We start from the raw sequence: 25,398 nt of genomic DNA on the forward strand, positions 1-25,398 counted from the left end.
GGCCCAGCTCTTGGTCCATTGACTCTCCTTTGCTTTAAAAAGACTCATTTTAGAATAGGTCTGGCCAGATGTATTTTGATAAATAAAAGAGAGAGCTGAAATATTTAAGAACCACAGTTTTGTAAAACTGCTCTGTTCTGCTCTCTATGCCAAAGCACTTGTGTCATAATTAACTATTTAAGATGCAGTATAAAACACCACACTTAATTTTTTTCTCTAAAAATATATGCAGGACAATACAAAGCAACAAGCAGCATTTCCAGGGGACTAAATGCCAGAGTGAATACTCTTGATACCCCTGGAAGTGGTTTTCTCTGAGTGCTGCCTAATCCAATACAGATGAGCATTTTTAAATTTTTGTTGTAGATAAGAAGTAGAGTGTATATATTTGTTTTTCCTAGTCTAACACAAGACTCCACATACATACTATAATTAGAAGGGGGGGAAAGTTGTGTTTTAAGGGCCAGATATTCAACATGTGACTTCTTTGTGTGCATACAATTTGACTTATGCAATTTTAAACACTATCACTGTGCATAAACACTACAGAATTCACACAATCCTGTTTCTATGCCCAAATGAACATTGATTTTACTGGACACCTAGCCCCGGAAGATAATTTATGTGGGAAATATTGAGAGAAAATAAGAAATGACAGACTCCTGGTCCGGGGGAATGCCACAGTATACAAGGCCCCAGTCAAAGTCCATTGAAGTCAATGGGAGTCTATTGATTTCAATGGGGTTTGGTCAGACCCATAATGATATGACAGATAATGTTCTAATTTGAAGCTATCCCAGGAAAAATCCATAACTCCTACTTTATAGTGCAAAGGGCAGATTCTGCCCTTGAATAAGTACACAAAACTTCCGTTGACTCAGAGTCATATCTGCATATCTGAGGACAGAACATGTCCTGGCATTACAGGACTGCACAAAATGAGGAGATACTCCATATGACAGGGTTCAGTGGGTTTTCCTCATGACAGAGAGAACCATATTTTCAAGGCACTGAAAAGACATCTAGAATAATCCATCAGTACAGTAGTGATTCACAAAAATATGAAAAATAATCTGCTGTCTAGAAAATGAACTAATCAATTCCGATGAAATCTATAAACCATTTTGGTTCTAGATTGAAGGGGAGGCACAAACATGAAGCTCTCAGATATGGAGAGATTTTTTTCTTTTGAAAATACACAGAATTCGTCTCTTTAAAAATAGAGAAATAACTTCTTTACATTTAAAAATATATATTTGCTACTTTCTGACTGAGATGAAGGGCCAGGAACTATTCAGCCACAGTTCATGTCCCAGTGGGAGTTCCTGGTGTCACTGTGCAAATGTACAGTGTTTTCTGCAGCTGGGCACAGTTTTGATAGTTCATATTTATTGTTTCATCATACATTATGGGAAGGGGAAATGCTTCTTACCGCCTCAAAAGAATATAGAAGGCCCTAAACATAGTAAAACCACCATGGTCCCACTGGCTGTGGGGAAGGATGCATGTCACACAGGGGGACTCTACACTCCATATATGCTGCAAAGTTTGGCTCCATGGTGCCTCTGTGGGGACGCTGGGGGAAGGTTAGTGGCCTGGCCTGGTTAGGGAGGTGACTAACAGACCCAACACTGTGCAGATTCAGAGATCTAACACCACATATGCCCTATGTGGACTAGAGAGTGGCTTAGTAGCCACTCCACTTCAAGCTGTATGGTTGATTGGGGGATTTATTTCCCATTGAACCTCCTCTCAACTCCCTGCACAAAACTCATTTATTCAAGTCTTGCAAGAAAGGGGTAGCACTTGCCCCCTTAGTAATGAGAAGTGAAATAATAAAAAAACATTGCCAGGTGTATCCCCATTTGTTATTTGTATGACACTTGGGGTGTATATACACACAAATACAGTTTTCCTTTACTAAATTGTTTGCCTGTTGTAGACAACAACTGCCCCACTTCCAGAATAAAGGTTTAACTCACCCACTTTCCCATCTCTTTTTTGAGAGGAGCTCAAAAGATTGTTTTCTTTTTATGTCTTTGACCTTTATAGTATATGGCATATTAAGCATAAGTTATAATTGCGATTGCAAATAACTGTCTTGTCACCGAAGGGCCTGATTCTGCCACTCTTGCTTACATTGATTACTACCATGGGCATTCAGCATGAATAAGAATGGCAGAATTGAACTCTGAAGTAGTGGAATGTTATTGTATTCTGTATGGTATGCAAGAAATGAACAACATGGGATAAAAAAAATCAAAACTACTGCATATATATACAAATATCTGAAAAACTTTAAAAGTTTCTTTATTGGGTAAACCAGGGCTCTATCCTGGCTGCTCCAGCTGAAATGGAAAACTGTGCAGGGAGCCCCTTCCCATCACTTGTACACTCATGTTCGTTAGGGGACAAACATAATGCCAGTGGTTGTGCTCTTCCTGATTACGGAGCCAATCCACACCCCAGCTGTGTGGAGTGCATGCTACATGTTTAACTAATAGATACAAGAGCTGCTTGTAATAGTGTTCCCAAACACCCTCTCAGGCCCATGTAGGCAGAATGCCTTCGGCCACTGTCACTAACTTGCTCAGTGCACACTCTGCCCAATATATCGCTTTGCCTCTAAAAGGCACAGAAGTCTCCTCAGCATTTTGTATCACTTTTATCTGTAGAAGTTCTTTTTTACATGTTACATTATGGAATCAGAATATAAAATGCCCTTACAGTCTGCTAATGTGTGCTCCTGCATTGATGTCACTTTTCAGCGTGATTGCTGCTGTGAGCAATGATGTCAGAAATGCCAGTTTTAATTTAACCTGTGATTTCCAAATGCATTTCACATTTTATACTTGGATTGCTTCCCACCATAGAAACTTTCAGCATACTCTGATGTGCAGTGTGGCTGCAACTGTTACTGTTGTAGCGTGCCGAATACTAAAGAGGATAAAATTGGTATATTGTGTTATGGCTTTCTACACAGTGACAGCAGTCCCACACACTTAGAGAAGTTGGGCTGACAATGAAAAGTTTCTGCTCTTTTTTTATTATTGCTGTGGGCTATGTTGCTTTCCACATGTTTTCATGTACTAATTCTCAGGAATTATTGGGCACAACTAAGTTAATTAACCCACATATTCCTGATTTAAAAAAAATCATGGAGGGAGAGGGTGGTGTGCTTGTGTGCGCAGAGATATGTTATAATTTGAAATGGGGTAAGTATGGAGTCAGGTGGGTAGTGTTTGTGGGGTGGAGCAGAACAATGAGGGAGGAGGAATTGGGAAGGATGGGTAGCTGTTTTGGGGAGTGGGGATAGGTCTTGGACGCTGGTGTAGAGCATTATAGATGTGGGACCCAGATAGTAGGACTCAATCAGGAGATGAACGGTATGGCTGGCACTGCTGCAGTGGCTGTTGTCTGAATGGAGGTGCATGCTGCTTTCTGTAATCAAAGGGTGGTGGGTGGTTCAGTGGTCCAGAAAAGAATGGAAATCCTTTGATATATCACCGATCCCTTGAAGTTCGAGGATGCTTGTCTTCCATTGAATGATAGACAATTATCGATGGTGGATCTGCAGTTGGCTAATGAGATTGATCCGGGATCCATAGATCTTGTCACTGTTGGGGCAAACGTTTCCCAGTGGAAGGGGTGGATCATGTTGAGTTGGGCTATGGTGCGTTCTTTCCTCCTTTCCCATTTTTCTGTTTCCTGTTGTCTTGGTTGCATCTCAAAATACTGGGATCGTTGCCACTAGGTCCTTCTCCATTTTGGTCAGTCAAGGGCTTGGGTTTCCCATGAGTTTGTTAATATTGCACTTCTTCATATTGGCTTTAAGGGTGTCTTTGAAGCACATTTTTGCCCACTCCTTGTCTTATTGACCATGGCACAGTTGTGAGAACATTACCTGCTTTGAGAGTCAATTGTCTGGCATTTGAAGAATATGGCCAGCCCAACAGAGTTGGTGATGTATGAGCATAGCTTCAGTGTTGGAGTTTTGGCTTGGGACAGAACACTGATGTTGGTGCGTTGGTCATCCCCCTTGATTCAGATGATTTTGTGGAGGCACTGTTGATGGTATCATTCATGAACCTTGAAGTGTCTACCGTATGTGAACCATGTTTTGGCACCACACAGAATAGTAGGGATAACAACAGACTGGTACACGAGAAGTTAGGTTTGATTCTTGATATCACAAACTTCGAAGACGCATTTTCTCAGTCCAAAAACTGCATTGGTGCATTGGAGGTGCATTGGAGGCAGTGTTGAATTTCCTTGTCAATGTCAGCTCTCTGCGACAGATAGCTGCTGAGGTAAAGCCAAACCTCTTATGTTTGGGGGTCTCATGTTGCCCTGTAAAGCCATTTATTCTGGAGCTCGAAGCTGGGGCCCACTGTTTTCATCACTGAGATTCACCTTCCTCCCCATTGGAGACGGCTGTCTGCTCCCATGCCTTGCTCAGGGTCTGGACCTCCCATTGTTCTAGCACAAAATCCTCATCTCCTGGTAACCACTTGAGATTTAAAACTTTGTGGACATTTGAGCTAGCGAGCTGCGAGATTGATGTTCCTGGCTGACAGGAGGGGCCTTCCCTAGTCTTCTTCCCCTCACCTTGGCCCATGAGCCCTCTCATTTCCAGGACCAGGCTGGTTTCCACTAGGGGGTCTCCGCTCCACCATTTCAGGACCTCCCCAAAATATTTCTAGTCCCATCCTAATAACACGAGGTAGGTGAGAGTGGCTGATAGCCCCACCTGGGAGGTGTGATGCGGTGCCCTACCATCAGCTTCACTTCCGTCACGGAGTAAAGTTGTACAGCCCTATGTATGCCCTGGAGGTAGAGGGGAGCACTCGACTTGTTGGGAGACTCTACTAGATTTTCTGGTATGATTGTTTGGCTGCAGCCAAAGTCTTCCAGGCCTGTGACCTCCAATCCACTGACCCATACTGAGATAAGCATCTTGGCCTGGCTCCGTCTGCGAGCCCTGGAGCAGGCCTTCCATTCCTGTCCATAGCTGCAGTCCATAAGAAGCATCCCTGCCTAAAATGTCCTTTCTGCCTACGCTTTAAACAGTTCCCTCTTGGTTTGCGGTTGACTGTCCTTCCTCTGGGGCTGTGGGGGTTCCTAGTGGGCATACCCCCCTGCTTGGGAGTGCTGGCTCCCAAACAGGTGACCTGTAGAAGAGTGTCTGGCTTGGGAACCCTCGGCCTCCCCTCCTAGCCTGACCTCTACTAGGGGTTGGTGTCTGGAGTTCGGATGCCCCGGGCCTAGATGTCAGAGAGATGGACTCTCAGCTGCCACATAATTCTCCATCAGGGTTATGGCCTCCACCAGTGTCACTGGTCTCTGGTGCTTCACCCATTTTCTCCTGCCATCTGGGAGAACCCGGACAAACTGCTCCAGCACAATAGCTTCTGCTACTTGTACTCTGGTCCACTTCTCGGGGTCCAGCCAGCCCAGCACAGGTGTTGTGCCACCAGGCTGGGCTCCCAGTAGGTATATTTTCTTCCAGAATTGTTCGTGGAAAGTCTCGGGGTTGATATCCATGTAGTCCAGAATGGTTGCTTTTACCTTAATGTACTCTAGCACCTCTGTGGGATCTAGGCCCCTGTAAGCTGCTTGGGTGAGTCCTTTCAAATATGGGGCGATGAGGGTGGCCCAGTGTTCCTTCAGCCAGCATGCTGCGGTGGCCACCCACTCGAAGGTGACCAAGTAGGCTGCTGGGTTGTCTCTGGGACCCATTTTCACAAGCCTGATGGACAGCCCAGTGGAGGGGACATCACCTGAGGGTCCTGTGCCATCGCATTAGATGCCCCCTTGGGCCTCCAGAGTGTTGCTACCTGCCGGATTAGGCATTCCTTTTGCTTCTGATGCTTTGCCACCAGCTCTTGGAGTAGCTGCTGCTGCTGTAGTTGGGCCACTTGCTGTTGCTGTGGGGCAGCTATCTGTTGCCGTAGCTGACCCTGTTGCTGAGCTACCTGCTGCTGTTGGCTCTCTACTGTCCATTTAAGCAGCTTTTCTGTATCCATGGTCTCCCTTAGGCTGGTTTTCTTGGTAGATCTGCTGTCCTTCTATCGGGACTGAGTTGATGCCCTCATTCACCACCGGTTGTCGGGGGAGTTGGTGTCTGAGCCCAGCAATATTACCTAGCTGCAAGAATCTGTGGCAATATTGCCCAGTGGCAAAAGTCTACGGCTGGTGGTTGGGGAAGCTGGGCCCTCCCTGCTCCACCAGATTCTAACCCACGGCCCTGTGACTGACTGGTCGGATATGTGGCCTGGGGTGTGGATGCTAACAAGCCTGCTCCCTGCGCCACTCCTTCCCGCGGCCTCTGCCCCTTCAAAGCCACAACAAGCATTGGCTCTGAACTTAGTGGGGGGTGTTCTTACTTGCAGTGATCTGCAGGCTTCTCTTTCACTTGCGGACCTCTGTTCCTGGTCTCCAAGGGGGCCTTCGGTGGCCCTGCAGTAGGGTCAGGTCCAGAGGGTGTGAAGCTCCTTAAGCCTCCCTGCAGCAGGCACCTGTGGGGCTACTCTCTTGATCTGTCCAATCTGATTGAGCTGGGCCGCACCCTTTTGAGCCCTGCCCCCATTGTGAGCATGCCCAGCAGCTACAGCTGAGTGGGGCCTTCTGGTTCAGAGCTGCTCGTTAACACTTGATTCCCTGGTGTGGGACTTCTACATCCCATCAAAGGGACCAGGAAGTATTCAGATAATATGGAAATTCAGATAATAGAGCAGAGACCCCTGACCAGACTCCAAATAATATCCCTAATGCTATTTGGATAACCAGGAATGTACTTCAAGGAGATGCTGTAAAGCTTAGATAATTAGGATCTTAAAATCCTTGATAAAGATGGATAAATATTATTATCTCCATTGAACAGGTCCAGGATCTGAAGCACAGAGAGGTGAAAACTGACATTCTCAGCAGTGGCATTTGATTTTGGATGCCACTATTTCAGCAATCCCAATTTGGGACAGCATGAGCTTGATGTCCAAAGGTGCCAGGCAGCCATAGCTTTATTTGAGGTCATGTGGAGCTGTAGATGCACAATTCTTCAATCGGCCTGGTGGCGTCTCACATTGGAGAACCCCAAATCAGTCACCATTCTTGAAAATTTGGAAGCTGGTGACTTTCCCAGGTTCACACAATGAGTTGGCAGCAGAGTTGGGAACTCAGTCAAGTTCTTCCCCCACAATCCATTGCTCTAACTACTCTTGTCTCCTTTTTCTACTAGTATGCTTGCATTTTATGTGTTCATTTATAATCTCCAATCCTTTTCAAAATACCGTTAAACTTAAGTTCAGTAATTCCCTATGGGAAAGAACACCACAGATTTCTACCTGCTGCCAGTCTATTTAATTGTCCCCTTATTCTTCTGTTGTTAGGCTAGAGGAAAAATTGACTGAGTTTTCATAGACCATTTACGTTTTTGTGTACCTCTGCCATGTCATCTCATACTTCCTTTCTCTCAAATTTAAGTAATCAAAGATTTTAAATCTTTCTTATATCTAAGGCCCTCCAACCTCTTGTCACTTTAGTTGTTTTTAGATCTTTTGAAGTTCAGGAATGTCCTTTTTAAAGAAGGCAACCAACAATGAAAGCAGTACATTAGGTGCAGATCATTGATTTACTTGAGGCAATTGTATTAATTACAATGCTCTCGTCAATGCAATCTAGAATCCTATGCCCCTGAATAGTGAGCAGTCATATTCATTGAACTGTCTATTATGATTAGGGATGAGCGAATTTGTTTAACTAATTCTGAACCCACTCAAACTTTCAAGACTTTGAAAGCTGTGGCAATCTGCTAAGGGGGCAGAGAGGTACAGAGAGAAAAAAATCCAATGAAAATTAAAGTGCATAATAAAATAGCATCCAGAGCCAAAAAACAAATCCAAAATTATTAGGCTTGGCAGAATTAAATTTTTATTGTTTTATAATTTTGATGGATAATATTGATGTTTATTTTTAACCATTTTTCAGACTTCTATCAATTTAAATTTTCAGTTATGCAAAATTATGGGTTTTAAGCATTTTCTTCAATTTGTGTCCATTTTAAATTTTCACAGTTGCATAAAATTATGGAGAGAGGATCAGACAATGCAAGGGGGTCAGACAGTAATTATTTAATGACAGTATTCATTCAGATTCAAAAAGTTAAAGCTTTGTAACCGTTAAAACACAAATTGTCAACATCACATGTCAAAAATATACAAAGTAAATATCCTTAAATCAAAGTCTAATAAGTTTTCAAGCAGCATTTTTCTTTGTAAACTTTGCCTTTGTAAATTTGATTAGTATTGATGGAAATGTTTTTTCACTGGTTTGTGTGTGTGCGGTGAAGTTGACGCTTACCAACATTTACCAACAAAAATCTAACCTTTCCAACTTAAAAATGACACTGGGAAAAAAGGAACAGAGAGGGGAGAAATGTGAATGGAAAAATATGTGTAAAATCCTGGTCTATGGAAGTCAATGGGGAAATAAATCTTGAAAAAATGAGTTTAAATTGCAGGAAAAAAGGTTAATTAATGTAAAGAAGTAGTTCAAGAGGTGTGCAAAATATGAAACTCCAAGCACCTTGCCTCTTCTTTATAATGACCCTGAGATTTTTGTTATGTTAGCAAAGAAACTATTGCCCCTTTTTTGGCTTTTCTAAAGAAACCAGCCAACTCTTCTGTTGGAAATCCAACATTACTATAGCATTACTATTCATCACAGATAAGAAATGTGAAGAATCATGTTTGCGAGATAGTTTATAATCTCTGAATTTTTCCATAGAGGGATCTCAGTTAGTTATTTGGTATAAGTTAAGGCATAGCAAGTATTCATCACAAATATGATTTTTTCTGAGTGAGATAAAGTACAGTAATGTAGGATATGTAATTATAGTGTAACGCTCAAGACAAATCTATATAATCCAAGCATAGCATAATTAGCTAGCTTCTAGTATTACATGCATCTCAACAGTTACTAAATTGTATTACTATATCAAGCAAGTCTCTCTGAATTATTCTGCAAATTGAATGTAGATATTAATGTGCTTCTGTATTATGCGTTGAAGTGGTGCCACCAAAAACAAAGCGGCAGTACGTTCCCTTTAATTGTGAATTTAACTACAACTTGAATTTAACTACTTCAAAGAATAATGGCCTAGTGTACCAATAATGGGTTTATTTGCATTAACACTCAATAGCATTCCCATTTTTCAAACATCTCTTCAAGATATTCATGAATGTGCGACATTATGCACTTTACAGTTCCATCACGTGTTTCCCACATCCAGTCCAATTTCAAATTTATCTCTACCTCATCCTCACAGGTGATTCCTTTAAATTCCTCTCATAGCCCTGAGAATCCCCACACTTTACTGATCTGCTATGAAGATAACCATCTTTTTACCCAAGAGGACCTACGTGTTTGTCCTGCTTAAGCTTTTCAGCATCATGTGTGAGCTGAATAGCTTGATAGCTATAACGCTCCGTTTCCCCCAGATCTGAGCATGCTGCCTTAACAGCTGTCCTGTCCCTACAGGCATATGGTTGAGGGTGGAAGAACCAACTGGCTTGTTTTAAGTCATTCCAGACTAGTCTCCTGGTCTTCAAGGACAGGTTCCAATTTTTCACTGGAATTGGTAGCTGAGAGCAGTATTCCTTTCTGCACCAGATACACACATAAGCCATAACAAATGAGGAAAATAAGAGAGAAGCTTCCATCTCCTCTCACCCTCTCAACCCTCAAAAATTAGGTAAAATAGAGGAAGAGGGGAATTCACCAGGGTCCTACAACTATACAGGTGAAGGCAAACAGCTGGAAGACACAGTGTGTGTCCCTCAGAGAAGGTGTTGATGAGAAACCTTGAGAGAAGAAACCACATATGACTGCCATGCATGGGCAGCAGTGGAAGAGCTGGCCCAGGTTTATAGCACAGTAAAGGGGAAAAAAGCTGGAATGAGGAAGCAGCCAAGCATATATGCCAATTAAGGGGTAATAGTACATATAGAATGGCACAAGCTGGAGAATGGAAGAAGGTAGTTTACCGGACTTTTACTCATTAACATCCGCACTGTTCAAATCCTATGGAGAAACCGTGTTCTACCGGGACAGTGGCTCTCAACCGTTTCAGACTACTGTACCCCTTTCAAGAGTCTGATTTGTCTTGCATACCCCCAAATTTCATCTCACATTAAAACTACTTGCTTACAAAAACAGACATAAAAATACAAAAGTGTCACAGCACACTATTACTGAAAAATTGCTTACTTTCTCATTTTTACCATATCATTATAAAATAAATCAATAGGAATATAAATCTGGTATTTACATTTCAATGTATAGTATATTGACAAGTCATTGTCAGTATGAAATTTTAGTTTATACTGACTTCGCCAGTGCTTTTTATGTAGCCTGTTGTAAAACTAGGCAAATTTCTAGATGAGTTGCTGTACCCCTTGGAAGACCTCTGCGTACTCTCAGGGGTACACGTGCCTCTGGTTGAGAACCACTGTACTGGGAAACAAATCCTCAAGGAGAAGGGATTTGGAGGGCCTGTGAAGTAGGCAGGTGTGAGAGATCTAAAACCCATGCCCTCTGAGGATCTGTACACAGATATAAGATTCATTCTGCAAGATTGCTGTGCCTGTGTGCCACTCTTCTGGCCCACATCCTCACAGCCTGAATCCCCCCTGCTGCTTTTGCCTTTGCCTCAGTAGGAGCCACAGAGGAGACATCTCCTCACACATCAGCTTGGCTATATGTGGGTTGACTAGAGAAGAGACAGGGAGTTCAACAGAGTCCCTGCTTTTTCTCCCCTTCCTGCCCTCAAAACTTTGTGGGGCCCCAGCCGAGAGTCTGTCGTGACAAGTAAAGGAGAGGACCGATGCTGTACAAAAGGAATGACCCTTTTCCCCAAGAGTTTTTCTGTAGAGAGTGCTCTCTGGCCCCATGTATTTGAATGGAACTCATTAATTTCAAGTGTTATAACCGGTCTCAGTTATAAGACTATCTGCTGTGTAGCCGCATCAACACGAAAATGTTTTTTGACATAAAAATTAAAATAAAGCTCTAAAATAGCTATATTATTAAATATTTTTGCTGAGATTTTTTTGTACTTTGCTGTTATCCAAACCTTTGAGTAAAAGCATAACATTTACTTGAATAAAACAACACAGGATATTCAATCTATTTATATACAAAAAGTATAATCAGTTTAATATCTATTACATGACATTTCCTCTCAAAATATTGAGAATACATTTTTAAAAAGGCAGCCAAATTAGTATGTGACAGTCTTTTTTTCTTTTGCTATTTTCCATTTATTATTGTCACAGGGCCTTGACATTGAGCGAGCTATTACAAGAGCAATATTTATATAATATATTTCATCTTTTCTCATATATTAGTGGGTCTTGCCTCTCATATAGCTTTGCTGCTTTTCTCTGAATTCTCTCCAGGTTTTCAATGTCTTTTTCATACTGTGGTATCCAAAACTGACTCTATTTTTAAAGGTCTGGTATTTCCCAGAGTAATTTAAGGCCAGATTTTAATATCCTTACTCATACTGACTAGCACCTTATTGCATGAGTTTTCTCATTAATTTCAATGGGACCACTCATAGAGTAGGTTTGTATTCAAAATGAGTAAGGATATCAGAATCTGGCTGCTAGCCAGGGACTATCATTTCCCTGCTATGTGGCATGATGCCATTACCTGCACAGCCCAAAATCATGCTGGCTTGTTTTTTGTTTTGATTTGGTTTTTTTGCTGCCACAATACACTGTGTGTTCATATCTAGTTTGCCTTCCAGTGTCACTCACAGCTCTTCCAACATTGCTGCTTTCCAAGTATCTTCCTCCATTGAATAGCTGTGTTTTGAGTATTATTGTCCCAGATGTACTCCCCTATTTTTATTTGGATAATTTGGATGCTGCAAACACTTATGTATGTGAGAAATCAAGTGTGTAAAGCTACTCATGTGCATTAGTATTTGCTGAATCAGGCATTTGGATTGTAATAAGCAAAGGAATCAAATAATCCATGTAACATTGATGCCATCTGAAGATAGTGGAGGAATAGAAGTCACTTAAGACTTGTCTACACAGTGAGGTAATTCATCCTTTGGGATGTGATTTCTACAGAGTACTAACATGTTGTGCATTAACTGGTCTGTGTAGACCCTGCTGGTGCTCACTAAAGGTTCCCTAGTGCCGAAGTTCTCAACCTTTTACTTTCTGAGGCCCCTAGCCTCCCAACATGCTATAAAAACTCCATGGCCCACCAGTGCCACAACAACTGTTTTTCTGCATATAAAAGCCAGGGCCAGTGCTAGGTGGTAGCAAGCAACCTCCATCCTTAGAGGTTTTTGAGGCCCGGCTTGACAAAGCCCTGGCTGGGATGATTTAGTTGGGGTTGGTCCTGCTTTGAGCAGGGGCTTGGACTAGATGACTTCCTGAGGTCTCTTCCAACCCTGATATTCTATGATTCAAATTGCCCGAGGCCCCACACCATAGGGGGGCCCCACACCACAAAACTCAGACTTTGTCTTCAGCCCCAGGTGGCAGGGCTTGGAGCCCCAGGCTTCAGCCCCACACAACGGGGCTTCAGCTTTCTACCCTGGGCCCCAGCGAGTCTTAACACTGGCTCTGCTTGGCAGACCCCATGAAACCTGCTTGCATCCCCCCCAAGGAGCCCCAGACTCCTGGTTGAGAACTGCTCCCCTACTGCACTTTAACATGATACCGTTTCAAACAGCAGTATGTTAAAGCACACCAGCAGGGTCTGCACAGACCAGTTAATGCACAACACATTAATGCACTTTAAAAATCAGACCCTCACAGTGCACATTACCCCACCTTGTAGAAAAGCCCTTAGATTCCTTTTTAGGAGTCCACCATTTCTCTCTGAATACATACTGAGGAAATGCAGTGCTATGCACTCCATGATGCATGTAACTTTCAGCACTGTATGACAGATGTGTTCCCTGGCAGACCATTAGTCATTTGCAAGCATGTTTATTGGTGTTGTGACACATTTAAGTATTGCATATAGTTAAGTGGGGCAAACTTCTGAATGAGCAAATCTCAGAGGAGTGATAGTTGCAGTTTAAAACTTCTAAACACCAACTAATTTTGAAGTGACAAATACTGGTGGTTGTGGAGCTGATTTGGACATTAAGTGCTGGTCCACACACATTTGCATCAGTTTAACTAAATTGATTTAAAAATCACACCTGGAGGGAGGCTGTGTAGGGGAAACGTTTATAACTCTCCCAAGCTGGAGGAAGGATTTTGTGTTTGAGGTGGTTGTGGGGGGGTGAAAGTAGGGGTAATAATAATGGCATCCTAAAGGAATCCTTTCCCTCGCCTGAGAAAAGATATACAGTGTGCAGTAATTTCTCTTTAGGGTAAAACATTATGAAGATCTTAGATGAATTACTGACATTTATTCAATGAATGACGTGCTTGTGCACTGTGATGATGCTGAGGTTTGATTCTCCCCTCCCTTACACCTGTGCCAGCTGCATGTGTCCAGATCTGAATGGTAATTTGCACAGGTGTAAATGACAACAGAAGGGGCAAGTCAGTTGAGGAACAGGCCCATTAACTTTCTGTCATAATCTACTAGTAATGAAAGCCTATTGTAACACATTAAGAAGTTACACTAAAAAAATGGCAGTGCTTTTAGGTTGCTTTTAAACTTAGCGGACCATCTAAACCAAAGCATATTTTCCCCTCGGGTTTCTCTTTTTCAGGAAGGAATGAATGGTGGTAATATTTTTATGGGAGGTCATTCTTTCCTCTTTTATAAAAACCTTGTACTAGAAACCTTGTGGGAAAAGTCTCTCGTATTGTAGCTTGTGAAAACTCTAATTCAGTATTTTTTTTTTAAGATGAATCGCCTTTTCGTTGGTTTGTTACCACTATCATATTCATCTTAAAATCAAAGTGACTTATTAGAATCAAAATCTTTACTGCTACTGAAATTGTGTTGTGATTTCTTTGATGTGATCCCTGATTGCTGTGAGTGAGAAGACTTGGTTCAATATTTTTGTTCTTAGATCCCCCTCCTTTGTCTTGCAGCTACTTGTGGCAGATTCCACTAACAATTGCAGTAGGAAATACGAGCCACATCTCTTCAGAGGCAATTATATGGGTGTCTAACAAATCAGGTAAAAATAAACTTTCCTCACAGTGGAATCTCGTAAAGCATACATGTGTTTTCCTGAACTGTTTCTCAGAATTGATCCTAGGTAATTGTTTAGTTGCAGTGCACCCAATTACAGCTGCTTGAAAATGAACTGCAAGAAAGATAATTTTGGGGGGGAAGGATGAGGGGGGAGAAGAGGAAAGAACCAGGTAATTTTCACAAAAGTTAGATGGTGCAAAGAAAAGGTTTTAAACAGAAAGATGTTCCAAAGCAGCTATTTTATATCTGAAATCACATACTAAATTATTGTATAAATGCAATTCCCTATATAGAATGGTGAAAGCTAAATAAAATATCTTTGTAATAAAACACCTGCTAAATGTAAAATCTGTAAACTAATAAATGCAAAATATGCAGTAATGTAATATTAAGGTTAAGAATACTGTTGGTTTTTTTTCTAAATTTGATCAACCGTCCACAACCAGTGCTAAGAAACATTTAGTGTCCCCCAAAATCTTTTTATTGATCTCCCAAAGTGTTTCTAGCCCTGGTAGGTTGCTAGATATTGGAGCATTATTCTGATTGCCATCTTGCTTTTACCCCCTGCTTCAATTCTGACATGATAATAGCAACCACTATCTTGAGAACAGCTAGAGCTAGAAGCCAATGCCTTTTATCACCCGAAAGCAGCTAAGAATACCATCTTGCAAATGTTAGAAAGCGTTCCTCTCTTTCCCTGACAGTGCATGCTGTATCTGCTCCTGAATTTATGTCAGAATTGAAGTGAATTAAGAAAAAGTTGGGGAGTTGTATGATACGATTAAAAGAAGTGGAAGAGAAGGAGCCATACATCCTGTACATGCCTGGGCAGTAGAGGAAGAATTGACCCAGTTGACAGTACAGAAAAGGTATAGCCTATGGGTTTCCTTCCAGAGTAAATAGAACTGGAAGGAAGAAATAGCCAAGCCTGTGTGTGCCTGTCTTTTCCTTTTTGTTCTTTTACAGGTCAGTAAGGGATAATAGTACCTTAGAGCTTAGCAACCGGCAGGGCTAGAAATGAATGGTGTATACCAGTATAGCAGTGGAAATATGAGAATCCCAACTTTCTAGTGGTATAAGGTATGTGTTTCTAGCCCTGATTGTTCACGATGTATCAGACCTTAATATTTTATTACTGCTCCCATGATCTAGCTTCTTTTTTTGGCACTGGTCTAGGACTGGGGTCTGGGACCAGAGTAATTTTCATTCTAGAATTTAGACACACTCCGGTCAGGAAATGCAAATGTTAATTTTTCCCACAGCAGCATTAAGTTGGCCACAGTGATAATACTTTGCAATACTTCAAGCCCCTTCACACTCTGCCTCATCCTTATCTTACCTGCTCTTGTCCCTCAGGGCTTGATCCAGCTCCCGCTGAAGTCAATGGTGAGATTCGCATTGACTGCAGTGGGAGCTGATCAGGCCAATATAACTATCAATCTCACAGTCTTACTTTCACACACACGTGCTTCCCTCTGCCACTGATGCCAGCCTGGAAAACTCATTTATGGGTGTCTTCCATGATCAGCTGCACAATTTCTGCCTTGCTGCTCTTTACTCACTGAATGCCCTCCCTCACCTAATCTGAAAAGCCACTACACTCTTCTCCTTAAGACCTACTCGGAGATGCCTATAAGAAATCAACAACCTAATGATGGCTATAGTGAGCAGTCATCAGGGATGGCTGTTACCTATACTTGTAAAACAACTTGCAAATGATTCAGAGCCATATAGTGGTGTGCATAGCTAATCAACGTGATGATGATCTTTATGCTTGTCGTTCCCCTACCTCTCACTCACTGGTTGTCTTATTTCATATTAGATTGTATGCTCGTCAGGGCAGGGATGGTATCATCTTGCGTGTTTCTACAATGTCGAGCATAGTAGGGTCTTAGGTGATACTGCAATAAAAATGATGACATCAACTTTGGGTATGTTAAACACGTAACTCGCTGTACCCATTGTATTTGCAGAATACAATGATTGATGCTAGGGGAATCCTAGGAGGTTTTCTGCAGCTGATACAGAGATGATGTGCTTGTTGCTCCAGGAAGTGTTCTGAGTCTGAAGGAGGCAGTTTCCAGGCTTGTTAACTTGTGGGGGATCCCAGAGGGTTTCCATAATGCAGAGGAAGAGTCCTGTTGTAGTCCTGTCACTGGAAGTTGTCTAGAAGCAATTCTGCAACCGGAGGAAGAGGCTCGAGAGGTCTAACAGCTGGCTTGGGAGTCAGGCTGCACTTTTCTTTCAACTCAGAAGAGCAAGTCCAATAGTGACCATTCTGAATTCAGTTATCAGTGGGACAGAGCTCAATGTCAACTAGTCAGGGTGAGAGGAGGGTGGGTCAGTGACACATAGACCAAAATAAATGAAAAAATAAAATCCCCTAGGACTCGGAAAGGAGATTATGGGGAGCAGGTGGGGGTGATGGTGCATAGAGGTGGTAGCAGATGTACCTTCTTGCTAGGGCAGGAGCCAGATGAGGCTTCCTACCACCACTGTGAAAAAGCTCCCTCCCCACTGTCATGTAGCCAGGAGAGACTCTGAGACTAACACCCTGTGGTGCCACATCCACAAGAGGCACTCAAAGGTGCTGGAGGGTGCACCCAGGGCCCCATCCTGAAGCCAGCAACCCTGAACTTTCCATCACAACATTGAACTGGCAAAAGTAAAGATTTGACAGAGGGAGAGAGGGCCAGAGAGATTCATCGGGTTATCCATAAGCACAGTGCTCTAAGACACTTAATACAGTGGTCTGTCTCTTGTGCCAGTAACTTCACAGCTGGCAGGTTGGTCTGTCTCCCTCTGTCTGAGGCTCTCCAGTGCAATAATTAAAGCAAATTATAGTCAATCCATAAGAAAGGTACTGGGACTGGTGCCTGACTGTGTGGTGGTGTTAGGAATCCATTCTGTGCACTCCAAGGTGGACTCTGACAGACGTTCCTCCACTTGCAAAATTTCAGAAAGGAAGAGGCTGAGTCTGGAGAGCAATAAGGGGACAAGTACATGAAAATCCCCTCAGCAGTCCTCCTCTTCCTCCCCCACCATCGCTTCAGGGTTTTCCATCAGGCTGCTGCTGACATGTTCCATGCGGGATGTTCCTGGGGAAACTGATGTCTATTCATGTGGATGAATGAAAGCCTCTTCCCGTTCCCTGCAGACAGATGTACACCTCTTGGAGACTACAGCGACTGCTGTGCTAAAGAACTGCTCTGAGCACATGCTTGATGGTGGGCAAGAAAAGTGGGAGACACACAGCCAAGAGATGAAATGCTGTCCACACATTCAGCTGCCAATAATGAAGAGGGTCTGAGTTAGTGGGCACTAGTCTGATATCTTGGCATATCCTGCCAATGCCCTCTGCACCACAGTAGCAGTGTACTCCTCTCCAAGAGCGGAGGAGGCAGTGTCAACCGGAACAAAATCCTCCACACTGTCACAAACGGGTGTATTGCTCTCTCCCTGTATACTCATGGAAGTACTAGTCTCCTGCTGTAGTATTTGCTGTACTGTTGACTTCTAGTGGTGAAGATGCTGCTGCCCACATCTTGAGGGCCATGGCAATGCCTCAGAGTTGATTTTTCAAGCACAGTATGTCTGCCTCCCTGTTGCCTGAGATGAAGGAAGCCAGGATACTTTTGAAATGGGTAACTAAATATATTGACACCAAGTAGCACTCCTTCTACCTGCTGCCTTGGAGACGACAATTTTTCAAAAGAGCAGACAGCATGACTCCAACTAGCGACTTTCCAGCACTGTCACTCTGTTAATGGAAGAGGTTCTTCATGTGCGTTAATTTTATCTCCAGCAAGCAGTGAGGGAATTACTTGACTGATCCCCACATCATCATTGGTGACCGGCTTTGTGGCCTCATCAGTGTTGTTGGATGTCAGTTAGTTTCTTCATGAGCACCCAGTGGGAGGGTGACAAGTAGCGGCTGGGCTGCGTGTGTGTGGAGCTACGAATGTACCATGTTTGCACTGCTGCTCTCTGCTCATACAGGTACTTCAGCCTGTAAGAGGTGGAGTTCCATCTGGTCACCACCTCCAGCTCCATCTGGTTAGAGTCATAGACTTTAAGTCAGAAGGGACCATTATGATCGTCTAGTCTGATTTCCTGCACAACGCAGGCCACAGAATCTCACCCATCCACTCCCGCAACAAACCCCTAACCTATGTCAGAGCCATTGAAGTCCTCAAATCACGGTTTAAAGACTTCAAGGTGCAGAGAATCCTCCAGCAAGTGACCCATGCCCCACGCTGCAGAGGAAGGCGAAAAAACCCCAGGGCCTCTGCCAATCTGCCCTGGAGGAAAATTCCTTCCCGACCCCAAATATGGCGATCAGCTAAACCCTGAGCATGTGGGCAAGACTCACCAGCCGGACACCCAGGAAAGAATTCTCTGTAGTAACTCAGATCCCACCCCATCTAACATCCCATCACAGGCCATTAGGCATATTTACCGCTAATAGTCAAAGATCAATTAATTGCCAAAATTAGGCTATCCCATCATACCATCCCCTCCATAAACTTATCAAACTTAATCTTGAAGCCAGATATGTCTTTTGCCCCCACTGCTCCCCTTGGAAGGCAGTTCCAGAACTTCACTCCTCTGATCGTTAGAAACCTTCATCTAATTTCAAGTCTAAACTTCCTGATGGATAGTTCTTGTGTCCACATTGGTACTGAGCTTAAATAATTCCTCTCCCTCCCTGGTATTTATCCCTCTGATATATTTATAGAGAGCAATCATATCTCCCCTCAGCCTTCTTTTGGTTAGGCTAAACAAGCTGAGCTCTTTGATTCTCCTTTCATAAGACAGGTTTTCCATTCCTCAGATCATCCTAGTAGCCCTTCTCTATTGCAGGGCAGAGAGACTAAATTAGGTCTGCAGATAACTCAGGCTTGCAGCTTCCTAGTGTGCACCTTGCTGACTAGAAGCAGCTGAAGTAGCCACAGATCTTCCGGGCTATTGACAACAATGCCTGCAGATGGGTATCACCTCCAGAAATTCCCTCACAACAAGACTGAGACAGTGAGTGGGGCGAGGGATGTGATGGAAGCCACCATCGTGCGCTGACTTTCTGATTTAATCCATTGTCAGGTGTGACAAATCCAATAGAGAGCACGAGGGGTCTGAGTCTTCTGTGACAGCATGCAGCTTCTCTGAGATGTGTCCTGTTCTTCAAACCCACTCATGGAAAGTGCAGCATCCTGTTCACTAAGGGCACGTATTGCCACTACTGTTACTAGTACATGTAGGTACCAGTGAGATAGGAAAGAGCTCCTGGAGGCCAAATTTAGGCTGCCAGGGAAGAGATTAAAATCCAGCTGGTAGCATTTTCTGAAATACGTCCAGTTCCATGCGCAGGGCCAGATAGACAGGCAGAGCTGCAGAGTCTCAATGCATGGATGAGATCATGCTATAAAAAGGGGTGTTTCCGGCTTATTAGGAACTGGGGAATCTTTTGGGAAAGCAGGACCCTATACAGGAAGGATGGGCTCCTGTTAAACCAAAATAGAACCAGATCGCTGGAACCAGATTTGCAGTTCTGGTCACCCCATCTTAAAGAGGTCATAGGGGAGTTTTTAAACTAAGGGCTTGGGGAAAAGCTGACAGCTGTGGAGGAGCACACAGTTCTGACAGAGACATCCGATGGAGAGGATCTATTAATACGGATTCTCTGTATCTTAGTAAAGAGGAGAGGATAGATGTCGATAAAGCACAGGTGGGAACTGAAGAGAAAAAGTCAAATGAAAGTGAATCCCATTCAATTACATCACATAAAGGCAGACAAATAAAAAGTGACAAATTTTATAAGTGTTTGTATACAAATGTTAGATGTCTAAATAATAAGATGGGTGAACTTGAGTGCCTGGTATTAAATGAGGATATTGAAATAGTAGGCATCACAGAAACTTGGTAGAATGATGACAATCAATGGGACACTGTAATACCAGGGTACAAAATATATAGGAATGACAGAATAGGTTGTGCTGGTGGGGGAGTGGCACTGTATGTGAAAGAAATCATAGAGCCATATTTAGTAAAAATCTTAAATGAATCAGACTGTACCATAGAATCTCTATGGATAGAAATTCCATTCTTGAATAATAAGAGTATAGCAGTAGGAATTAGTACTGATCAATTCACCAGGATGGTGACTGTGAAATGCTCAGGGAGATTAGAGGCTATAAAAAAAAAGAAATCTAAATAATAATAATGGGGGATTTCCCCGTATTGACTGGGTACATGTCACCTCAGGATAGGTTGCAGAAATAAAGTTTCTAGACACTGTTAATGACTGCTTCTTGGAGCAGCTAGTCCTGGAACCCACAAGGGGAGAGGCAATTCTTGATGTAGTCCTAAGTGGCACAGGGGATCTGGTCCAAGAGCTGAATATAGTTGAACTGCTCGGTAATAGCGATCATAATATAATAAAATTTAACATCCTGTGGGCGGGGGAGGGAATATCTGAGAAGTCCATCACAGTAGTATTTAATTTCAGAAAGGGAAACTACACAAAAAATGAAGAAGCTAGTTCAATGGAAATTAAAAGGAACATTCACAAGAGTGAAATGCCTGCAAGCTGCATGTAAACTTTTTAAAAACACCACAATAGCGGCTCAAATCAAATGTATATCCCAAAATAAAAAGGATAGTAAAAGGACCAAAAACAGGACACCATGTCTAAATAGTAAACAAAAAGAAGGCAAAAAGGCAGGCTTTAAAAATTGGAAGTCAAATCTTACTGAAAAAACTAGAAAGGAGCATAAACTCTGGCAAGACAAGTGTAAGAGTAAAATTAGACAGGCCAAAAAAGAATGTGAAGAGCAACTAGCCAAAGACGCAAAACTAGCCAAAGACTCAAAACTAATAGGAATTTTTTTTTAAGTACATCAGAAGCAGGAAGCCTGCCAAACAATCAGTGGGGCCACTGGACGATCAAGATGCTAAAGGAGCGCTTAAGACTAGACCATTGTGGCGAAGTTAAATGAATTCTTTGCATCGGTCTTCACTACACAGGATGTGAGGGAGATTCCCATACCTGAGCCATTATTTTTTAGGTGACAAATCAGAGGAAATGTCACAGATTAAGGTATCAGTAGAGGAGGTTTTGGAACAAATTGATAAATTAAACAGTAGTAAGTCATCAGGATCAGATGGTATTCACCAAGAGTTCTGAAGGAACTCAAATATGAAATTGCAGAATTACTAACTGTGGTACATAACCTATCACATAAATTAGCTTCTGTGCCAGATGACTGGAGGATAGCAAATGTGATGCAAATTTTTAAAAAAGGCTCCAGACGCGATCATGGCAATTACAGGTTGGTAAGCCTAACCTCAGTACCAGACAAATTGGTTGAAACTATAGTAAAGAACAGAATTATCAGACACATAGATTAACATGATTTGTTGGAGAAGAGTCAACACGGCTTTTGTAAAAAAGAAATCATGCCTCACCAATCTACTAGAATTCTTTTGAGGAGTTCAACAAACATGTGGACAAGAGATCCAGTGGATGGATATAGTATACTTGGACTTCCAGAAAGCCTTTGACAAGGTCTCCCACCAAATGCTCTTAAGCAAAGTAAGCAGTCGTGGAGGGAAGGTCCTACCATGGATCAGTAACTGATTAAAGACAGGAAACAAAGGGTAGGAATAAATGGTCAGTTTTGAGAATGGAGAGAGGTAAATAACTGTGTCCACCAGGGATCTGTACTGGGACGAGTGTTTAACATATGCATAAATGATCTTGAAAAAGGGGTAAACAGTGAGCTGGCAAAATTTGCAAATGATATAAAATTACTCAAGATAGTTAAGTACAAAGCAGACTGTGAAGAATTACATTAGGGATTTCAAAACTAGGTAACTGAACAACAAAATGGCAGATGAAATTCAATGTTGATAAATGCAAAGTAATGCATATTGGAAAACATAATCCCAGTGAGACAGACAAAATGATGGAGTTTAAATTAGCTGCTACCGCTCGAGAAAGAGATCTTGGAGTCATTGTGAATAGTTCTCTGAAAACATCTGCTTAATATGCAGCAACAGTCAAAAAATCTAATGGAATGTTAGGAACTATTAGAAAAGGTTTAGATGATAAAACAGAAAATATCATAATGCCACTATGTAAAGCCGTGGTACACCCACACCTTGAATACTGCGTGCAGCTATGGTTTCTCCATCTTAAAAAAGGATATATTAAAAATGGAAATGGTACAGACAAGGGCAACAAAAATGATTAAGGGTGTGGAACAGCTCCCATATGAGGAGAGATTAAAAAGACTGGGACTGTTCAGTTATTGATAGTTGTTGCTGAGACAAATGCATTGTGGGAACACTTTCCCCCCTAGTGTTCCCACCAAAACTATGTCCATATGGGGGCAGTGATCTTTCCCACACATGAGAGCCAGGACTAACAACCTCATCCTTTTTAGAGAGGAAATAATGGAGCAAGCTTTTAGAGGGAGCTGTAGCTGCTGGTGCTTGGGCAATAGCCTGCTGGGGTCAGCCTCTAAAGCGGAATCAACCTCAGGCGATTCAGGAGGAGATACAAAACTAACTGAAGCTGTGCTAAATTCCACCTCTTCTTAATCATTACTAGTTCCTGCCCCCTGAGTTTTTGATTGTGCCCCAGGGCAATATTCCTTTCTGGAGGAGCTGTCTGCCTCAGGCTGCTGACTCCCCATGGCAATCTGGTTCCCTCCCTTCACTTCCTTGGCTTCATGATGCTGAGATTCCACAACAGTTTCACCACTGAGCAAACCACGTCTCAAGAGCTGGTCTTTCTTTTCCCACCCTAAACTGCTGCATAGAAGAGTGCTGCTTCTGTGCAACCTCATGCCAGGCTCTGCTCATAGGCGTCGTGTGAGTCTTCCGTTTGGGGAGGCTTACACTTGAGTGCTGGAAGCTCCCTAGAAAGTGGGGGGCACTGGCGCCTGGCCTGTGGCCTCACCCCCAAGATCCTGCCCCCACTCCACCTCTTTCCCCAAGGCCTGCCCGGCCGCACGTTCCTCTCCACTGTGGAGAGGAACAAGTGGCAGGCAGTGGGCATCTAGGGGGAAGAAGCGAAGCAAGGGCGGGGCCTCGAGGGGGAAGAGGCCAAGCAGGGCAGAGCCTCGAGGTGGAGCATGGGTGGGGCCCCGGTCCAGGCACCTGTGGTGCCCCACACCTCTAGATAACTTCGCTTCCAGCATTTCAAAGACGGTGGGACGGCGCGCCCCCAAGGGAGATGACCTGCGCCGCATCCGTGGCATTAACCTTCCTGCATGGCCAGCGTATTTTGGGGAGGCTTAGCCTCCGCACGCCTCTTATACATACTGCCCATGGGTCTGCTGGTGCCACTAACAGAGCTCTCAGATGGGGAGCTGTGTGAGGGATGATGTGCAGTATTGCCTCTAGTGGAGCAGCATCAACAGCTGCTGAGTCTGACCTGAATTGCTTCCACTCTCTTTTCATCTATCCGAACAGGGAGAGAAAGGCAGGATTAGTGAGGCAAAAATCAATGAATATGTCCTGTTTCACTGCAGCACCCAGCAACTATGGGGGTCAGGGAGTCACAGTACCTGGAAATCCCTCCTTCCTTTCACCAAAGATGCACTTTCAGTCACAATCACAGCCCTCCCTCTATCCCAACAACTGAGCCAGGACACTAACACAGTTGCTGCTCTCACTGTATGACGCCACATGTGGGTAAAATGAATCAGTCCCACACCCTGACAATGTTAATGGATGCACTCATCCAATGAAAATACATGGTGCGGAAACAACTTTTTTCCACACTGAATTGAAACAGAATGGCAAATCCAATCAAAATAATAGATTCATAGATTCTAGGACTGAAAGGGACCTTGAGAGGTCATCGAGTCCAGTCCCCTGCCCTCATGGCAGGACCAAATACTGTCTAGACCATCCCTGATAGACATTTATCTAACCTACTCTTAAATATCTCCAGAGATGGAGATTACACAACCTCCCTAGGCAATTTATTCTAGTGTTTAACCACCCTGACAGTTAGGAACTTCTTCCTAATGTCCAACTTAAACTTCCCTTGCTGCAGTTTAAGCCCATTTCTTCTTGTTCTATCCTGAGAGGCTAAGATGAACAAGTTTTTCTCCCTCCTCCTTATGACACCCTTTTAGATACCCAAAAACTGCTATCATGTCCCCTCTCAGTCTTCTTTTCCAAACTAAACAAACCCAGTTCTTTCAGCCTTCCTTCATAGGTCATGTTCTCAAGACCTTTAAACTTTCTTGTTGCTCTTCTCTGGACCCTCTCCAATTTTTCCACATCTTTCTTGAAATGCGGTGCCCAGAACTGGACACAGTACTCCAGTTGAGGCCTAACCAGCGCAGAGTAGAGTGGAAGAATGACTTCTCAGGTCTTGCTCACAACACACCTGTTAATGCATCCCAGAATCATGTTTGCTTTTTTTGCAACAGCATCACACTGTTGACTCATATTTAGCTTGTGGTCCACTATAACCCTTAGATCCCTTTCTGCTGTACTCCTTCCTAGACAGTCTCTTCCCATTCTGTACGTGTGAAACTGATTGTTCCTTCCTAAGTGGAGCACTTTGCATTTGTCTTTATTAAACTTCATCCTGTTTACCTCAGACCATTTCTCCAATTTGTCCAGATCATTTTGAATTATTACCCTATCCTCCAAAGTAGATGCAATCCCTCCCTGTAAGAGGAGCCAACTCACCCCTGCGGCGCCTCTTGCTGGTCGTCCAGGGAATTAGCTCTCCAGCCTCTCGAGCGCCCTCTGCAGGCCGGTGATCCATCTGTCTTCTTCTGGGCTCCCGTGTCCCTCCCAGGACCCCGGTGCCTCTTGCTCTGGGTGCTGCCCCCTGGCAGTACCCACACGCTAGGTCTCCCCTCCCAGGGGAACCCCCACTGACTATCCCCACCTTGCCTCAGCACTAGGCCACTGCCCGTCACCAACTAGCCCCCGCTCCCTGGGGCAGACTGCAGTATAGGCCACTCATTACTGGCAAGGAGGGTTTGGACCTGCTGCCTTGGCCTAGCCCTGGGCTGCCCTCTGCAACCCCCAGTACCCCTTGGCCTTCCTCTAGGCCGCAGCCTGGGGCTGTCCAGGCTGGCGCTCCCCAGCTCCTCAGCCTGTCCCCAGCCCTGCTGCACTCAGGTACTCTGTCTCTAGCTTGCTGCAGCCAGGCCCTTCTCTCTCTGCACTCAGAGAGAG

General features: G+C 43.5%; 1 protein-coding gene across 1 annotated transcript in view; it reads left to right on the forward strand.

Annotated features, from left to right (window-relative positions):
* TRHDE (thyrotropin releasing hormone degrading enzyme) overlaps positions 1–25,398 on the forward strand; it is a 299,578-nt gene that overhangs the window by 207,586 nt on the left and 66,594 nt on the right. The window contains exon 10 of the mRNA XM_024212178.2: positions 14,082–14,170. Within this exon, the coding sequence (XP_024067946.2) occupies positions 14,082–14,170 (89 nt within the window). The remainder of the gene's footprint in view (positions 1–14,081; positions 14,171–25,398) is intronic.

This window comes from Terrapene carolina, unplaced genomic scaffold (assembly GCF_002925995.2).
Source record: "Terrapene carolina triunguis isolate 2854851 unplaced genomic scaffold, T_m_triunguis-2.0 Scaffold68, whole genome shotgun sequence".
NCBI lineage: Eukaryota > Metazoa > Chordata > Testudines > Emydidae > Terrapene > Terrapene triunguis.